The 7,176-nt window shown below is 40.4% G+C and overlaps 1 protein-coding gene across 3 annotated transcripts in view; it reads right to left on the bottom strand.

Annotated features, from left to right (window-relative positions):
- Positions 1 to 3,524: 3,524 nt before the first annotated feature.
- si:rp71-68n21.9 (kelch-like protein 13) overlaps positions 3,525 to 7,176 on the bottom strand; it is a 67,649-nt gene continuing 63,997 nt past the window's right edge. For all 3 annotated transcript variants that reach the window (XM_048603130.1, XM_048603131.1, XM_048603129.1), the window contains 2 exons: positions 5,971 to 6,084; positions 3,525 to 4,574 (listed from right to left, as the gene is read on the bottom strand). In XM_048603130.1, the coding sequence (XP_048459087.1) occupies positions 4,075 to 4,574; positions 5,971 to 6,084 (614 nt within the window). In that variant the 3' untranslated portion in view covers positions 3,525 to 4,074. The remainder of the gene's footprint in view (positions 4,575 to 5,970; positions 6,085 to 7,176) is intronic.

Raw genomic sequence — 7,176 nt, 5'->3', positions numbered from 1 at the left:
TGACCTGCCTGTACTGCTCATAAATAAAGCTTTTTCACTGTATTTTGGCACAGATGACAATTAATCAATCAATCAATGTGTCTGTGTACAAATGTGCAATAGCATTTGTTGCAAATGATACTCCTCTCCCTATCCACTGTCTATTTTAATGTTCCAATTCATATCTCTGTATGTGATCTATTTTTGGGGCACCAAGTCAACTATTTGAAACAGACTTCCTGATTTAAAATAGTATTTTTCAAAAGTCATACATTCCCAAACAGGACAGTTAATGTCAGCCACTCTTGAAACGTAAAGATTGGAACAAGATATTTTGTTTATGACAAAGCCCACACAGTGCTGAAGGACTGGAGGAAGAAAATAAGAAATTCTGGAGGCTCAAGTAAAATATATAAGGGTTGGAGAGCACATTGTTAATGGAGGTCTACTCAGATTTAATGTGACAGCATAATCTGATGTGGGAAAGAGCTGTGCCCTCTTGTTGTAACAAATAAGTCTTTCAAGCCTCTTAGAAAATTGCTATCAGCTCCTCAGACACAAGAAAAAGGTAAATAGAGAAATTACCATTTTAGTCAATTACAGACACTATTATGTGTAATAATTAAAACCAAATCAATATCAGTAGATAAATAAAAGTGTAAAACTCTACTTCTAATGAATAAAATCCTTTAGAAAGGCAACAGCTTTGTTGAATGAACCCCTGGCCTAGCATTCCACTTTCGTTAGACTGGTTAACCTAACTCTTCAAAGCCGTACCAAATGTTTTAATCTCGGAGGTAAAGCCTTTTTATTACTATTAGTAAGAGCGTATTGAAGAATGGTCTGCATGTTATCAAATAAAGGTTAGTCACAAGACAAATATTCATCTTCTAGATGTGGTATATACAAACATTTTAACCAAGTTATTTGCCCGTCCTGCTAGCCTTGCGCATCAACATTTCCAAATGTTTTGGAGGTGTGGCTCACAAATAGGCAGCATGCTTACATTAACTATTTCAAAAGAGAATCATATTAATTTAAGTTATGAAGATTATTGCTAAGGGTTTGGAGTGGGGTCACAGTCAGTCTACCCACAATCATTTCCATTGAGGTGGTGTTGCTCTATTATTCACCAAATGTAGAGTTGATCCTTGCAGAGCCCGGAGCTGCTGGATGCCTAAATGCTGAGCAAGGAGTGGAGCACGATACAGTTTGTCTTTCTTCAACAAGTTAAGGACTTTGTCCCATTGCCATACTGATTTTAAACAAAGAGCAGTAAAGATCTACTTGCAGGCTTAACCCTGCAGGTCGTTGGCCAGTGATGGGGTGAGAGCTTCCTCCTTCCTGTGCACCATCAATTCTAACCCCCAGGGGCACTGGAGGAATTTAATGCCACTCTCCCACCCCCAACTGCATGCAGACTCCTTGGTGGGTGTTGTGTAAGGTAATGGTTCTGAAAGGGTGAATATTGGACACTGTACTAAGATCCACCGGTGATAATGGTGTCGTACAGTCTCGGGGAAGGGGAATTGGAGAATAGCTTGAATCTTGAAGCAGACAGGTGTCATCTATATCTTTCTTGAGTGGAATCTTGTAGGAGTGTGAGCAGTGTAGGCTATGGCAAGATTCATGGCAGAATTAGATGGGGGTGGATGGGTGTTGTCAATATCAGTCAGAGTCCTGTTTAAGGCCACAGTCCACACATGGTCCAGGATGTGGGTCATGGTGAGTCATCTGCTTGTGGTGTTCACTGTCAGCAGCACTGGGTCAACACAACCTAGGGAGCAGTCAGCGGTCAGTCCTGTGGAGTCAACACAAGCAGGGAATCTTGTGCTGTCAGGCAAAGAGGTTGAAACAATGGTTAGCATTCTGGTCGGTCTTGTCTGGTTGCTGCTTATTGACGTTGGTCAGAGGACAAGGGAAAATCGAGTCTTGAGTGTCAGCCATTGGTCTTTCAGGCAGCTTGAGGCTTCCTGGAGATGTGTATGTCCCAGGACACTGTAATTGAACTGTGGTGGATGCTGGAGTGTGACTTGAGAGCTGCAGGAATGGGAGTCCATCCTCTCGCTGTGGCTGTGAAGGTCACTGTCACTCTGAACTTCAATATTTCTGTCTCCTTCCAGGCAGTGACAGGTGATCTGTGTGGGATCTCTCAGTTCTGCACCCACAATGCATTAGGACAGTGACCAATGCCATCGACCGTACAGACACAGTACTGAGAGGGCTGAAACACATTCATGTGGAATTTACAAGGTTGGCCACTTAGGGACAAGGGCTACTCACTGCAACCATGGCTCATGACACCATTGTGCAAGCCACTAACTGATGTGGAGCACAGATACAATGCGGCCGTCCTTCAATCAGATCCATGGTGGAGCAGGCAATTGGGCTGCCGAAGGTGCAAATGTGCTGCTTGGACCGGTCTGGAGGGGCACCCTTCAGTGTATTTCAAGTCGGGTGTGCTGCTTCAGCTGTCATGCTAGGCTTTGCACAATGTGCTGGATGATGAGGAACTGGGGGAACAGAAGCAGTGTTCTGAGGAGGATGGTGTTACGTTGAGGAGGAGAAATCTATCGTCAGCCATGACAGGGCTCAACTGGATTCGGGATATTGAAAGTCAGAAAGAACTTCATTGACATCAACTTCCAGGAGATTAGACCTGGATGCAGCAGACAATTGTAAACTGTAAGATATTCATTGGTCATGATACTGAAACCCGGTTTGTGTTGTTGGGGTGAACTGTAACCTCTATTGGTTTTGTTTGTGTTCCCTTTTGCTCACTGTAAATAAAAGATCATCATTGGAATTATCTGATTGCTTGCCTGTATGTGATGTTCCCCTACTGGACAATGATATGCTACATGTCTCCAGTGGACATTAGGGATGGGATAGCTCTGACTTAGAGGGTGTTCACATGGGGTGTAGGTAAATACCAGTAAAGTGTGTGGTCTGGTGAATAAACAATGACGAGGATGAGAGGATGGTGTCCTATGTGCAAGGCAGTGTCAGCCATGCCAGCTGTGAGCCGTGAGCAATGTAATGTTATGGCTGCTTTCCGCCATTATGATGCTGGTGAGGTGGGCAATGCCAGATGGCCAACATTTTATTTTGTTGCGGCACAGCCTTTTAAAGATGGTTTGAGTGCAAATGATGCCAGTTTTCAGCAGATATCTACTGAGTGGTGAGTTGTTCTTGGAATGGCGCACGGTAAGCTATGGTAGGTGTTCCTGAGGCAGGTTAGAAGCTGCAAAGGCTCCTCAACAGCCTGAAAACACTACAAAATCAGCCCAGATAAGCAAACTCCACGGGGCAGAAATGCATCAAGGAACTGCCCTAACATGCGTCCCATCTATTTTTCACAGATCCCACCTTCAAATTCACCACCAAAGAGCCAGGAAAATTCTGACATTATTTTCACGAACAGTTTGTGTTGATAAGACAGAGTATTTAGTTTGTTGAAACCCAGCTGAGAAAAGAGAGTCTTCTGAAGAAGTGAAAAGAGTCAACAACTTCTGGTTTAATTCAAATTTTTATTTTTACTTGCCCTTTAAAACATGATGTTTTGAAAACACAATGATCAAATGTACTATATTACCACAAAGTAAACTTCTTCAGCTATAGCTTAAAAACTCAAAATACAAAGACCATATTCATTGATGCCTCCTTTATGTTTGAAGATAGCGAGTCAGTTTTAGTAGTCCCCCAACTAATGAATGATAATGCAACAAGGTGGCAAATGTCTGTACATATAAAAGTTTCAGAGAAGTTTCATGTTAGTAAAGTAGCAAGAATTACATTGAATTTGAATTTCTGGATAGTACAGATACAACATCCAGAGATTCAGAAATGTTTAGCATTTTCTTTTCACCCTGTAGTGAATGATAGTGGTTATATTGCAGTTTGAACAAATTTCATTAGTTTACAGTACATAGTTAATTGTGAACCAATTCACTAAGTTCACATGGGATAATTTACTTTCATAAACAAGGATATTGTAGACTATTGGACCATATTAAATAGAGCTTTTTGAATGAACACAATGAATAGATGGCATAATAAGGAGAAATCCATCGCAGTCACTGGCTAAGATACAAATCACAAAGTGGCATGTGAAGTCACAAGTGGAGATTCACGAGACTGCAGTTCCAAGTCGTCCTCTGGCATGTGGACAGTCAGGGTACATGCTCGAATACCACCAAGTGGTTCAGGCACATCGAAAACTTTCTTCCACTCATTCTTTTCAGGATCATACTTCTGGACAATTTCTACCATACAACGATTGTTCCATGAGTAGCCCCCAATGACATATATGTTATTGTTAAAAACTGTTACGCCAACATCACTCTGTCCACGTAGCATTGGAGCAATGTGAGTCCATTGATCTGCAACAGGGCTATAGTACTCGCAAGACAGTACGTCATCATAGTCATTTATCCCTTGGAAATGGTTCCCTCCAATAACATAAAGCCGATCTTCAACTGAGCACATACAATGTAGCCCACGGACCGTAGACATGTCTGATTTTTGGGACCAGCAATTAGTTTTGGGATCATAGCACTGTAGTTCTTTCTGAAATGTATCATGAGTAATTCCACCTATAGGTATACATCAATAGAGGTTATAAGTTGTTATAATTAGGAAGATAATGGTTGTTATGACAAGATTGTTGTTATATTTGCAGATCCCCTAATCTTTCAATCATCTTGGAAAATTCAATTCTTCCAGTTGACTAGATTGTGATCTAATTTTAGATGAGTTGCTTATGTGTTGAGCTACTTGGATTACCATTGTCCTTGTACAACAACAGGGAATGCATGCCATGGGGTTTATCCAAATTGCAACTTTTGATATATTTACCGTAAATGATAAATTCTATTCCAGATATGCACCTCAAATGTTATAACCTGCAGGGCTTTAAAAAAAAAGCTGGAAAGTGTCATTAGGCAGCCAGCACAGCCACAATGGGCCAAGAAACTCATTCTGTGCTATAAATATGATTTATTTTAGACATAAGAATCATCTACAATGCATTACACATACAAATGTTTAAACATGTCATAGTGATGTACAGAAAATGTGAAATATATCCACAGAAAATAGTCTGATACTCTTATTACAGGTCTTGCCAACCCTGTATAGACATGAAAAAACCATGAGTTTTAACTCCATTAAATTTTTGTTGAATTATTGACCAAGTGAAAAGTGACAGAAAGGAAATGAATGCAAAATTTGATGATTAAAATGATGAAAAAAGAGACTTGCATACATCTAGCATTTTTCATAAACACCAAATGTTTCGAAGCACTTTCCAAGTTATCAAGTACTTTTTGAAGTATTGTAGGAAACATCATAGCTAATTTGCACTTTGTGAAACCCCACAAGCAGCAATTAATGCCAGATAACCTCTTTGGGGACTTGGAGATGGTAAGGACTGCAGATGCTGGAAGCTACAGTCAATAAATGTGGAGCTGGAAAAGCACAGCAGATCAGACAGCATCCGAGAAGCGGGAAAGTCAACATTTTGGCCGAAACACTTCGTCAGGACTGGAGTCTGCTGTGCTTTTCCAAGTCTACATTTATTAACCTCTTTGGGAATGTTGACAGAGAGGATAGATAATTAGACAGGACATCAGTTATAACAAAATTGATTTTTAGTACCATGGGACTTTTTGCATCTACCCAGGCAAGGACTTGGGTCCTCCGTTTAAAGTCCCATCAAATTCAACACCTCCAAGAGTGCAACACTCCCCCTGCACTGCAACAGCACGTAAACTTTGAATATTTGTTAGCTCAGGCCACAGAGAGGGTCTTAAATCTGGAACCTTGGGGCTCAGAGGTGAGAGTGCTGCCAATTGAGCTGATATTGATACAGAATTAATCATGTTGATGTTATGATAGAAAAGAACAATTATTTTCTCATAAGTAAGATAATGTTACTGCAATTTGTTATGCTGCAAAATATCAGAGTGCTGTTAGTTCTTTTTTATCTACCTGATATGTACATGTATCCCCCGTAAACTGTTCCAGCATGTCCATAGTGAGGCTCACTCATTCGGGTGGCATAGCTCCATTCATTGGTAGCTGGGTTGTATCGTTCAACTGTTGCTGTTAAAACACAATAATTATAGACATTTTTAAAATCTGTATTCCTCACAATTGATGCCTTAACTGGGTGAACAACAAAAGAAATAGTTTCACCTTATTTAAAAGTAATAGTCTAAAGTAGCAATCGTTCACAAACGAAGCATGCAGCACTGAGCCTCTCAGACTCTTTCCCAGTAGAACAATATTGGGAATATCAATTGTAATGTCAGAATTAACCAAATAACCACCTATGAGTTTGTTGAATAGATAATTTCACTCCCTGCCAATGTCATTGAACAAAAAATTGGATTGTGCTTTGTACGGTATTCATACTTATTTTGCAACCTATTGATACCTCATATTGTTCAATATGCATGTGTCTGGAATGTCACATCATTCACCACTACACTGCACCAAAGTAACAAAACACCTCTCTGCAGAATGTAGCGAAATCAGAGAGGTACATTCGGCATCATCTCATGTATCTATGTAAAATCATTTTTTGTTTTGAACTTCTGAGAATGACAAGTTGGTGGCAGTAAGTGTCTATCTATGCTTAATACCCAAACAATTTAAAAAGATTTAGTGTTGAATTTGGTTGAGAAAATTCAACCTTAACTAGTGCTAGAGAAATAGAGAAAATCTGAGAGAGTGATGTGAGTCAAAATGACCATAGGAATGCACATGAAGTTATGTGGGAAATTTAAATAAAAATGCAGAGTAAAACTCAGTGGTTTTTGAAAGGGGTCAGTGAAGAAGAAGTGGTCAACTACACTCTTTGTGGGCAGGAAAGAAAAGTTCAGATCTTTTTACGAGCTAAGTAAGTAAGTAAGGATGACAATAAAAATTCAGACAAAAGTTTTGAGAACATCAGTGCAACAGGCATAGATAAGATGAATAGCAAAGGTCTTTTCCCTAGGGTAGGGCAGTTCAGAACGAGAGGGTGTAGAGCTGGATGAACACAGCAGGCCAAGCAGCATCAGAGGAGCAGGAAAGCTGACGTTTCGGGTCTGGACCCTTCTTCTTTTTTTCTGAAGAAGGGCCCAGACCCGAAACGTCAGCTTTTCTGCTCCTCTGATGCTGCTTGGCCTGCTGTGTTCATCCAGCTCTACA

Source organism: Rhincodon typus, chromosome 11, assembly GCF_021869965.1.
Source record: "Rhincodon typus isolate 14 chromosome 11, sRhiTyp1.1, whole genome shotgun sequence".
Classification (NCBI taxonomy): Eukaryota; Metazoa; Chordata; class Chondrichthyes; order Orectolobiformes; family Rhincodontidae; genus Rhincodon; species Rhincodon typus.
This window is presented reverse-complemented; position numbering and strand designations above follow the sequence as displayed.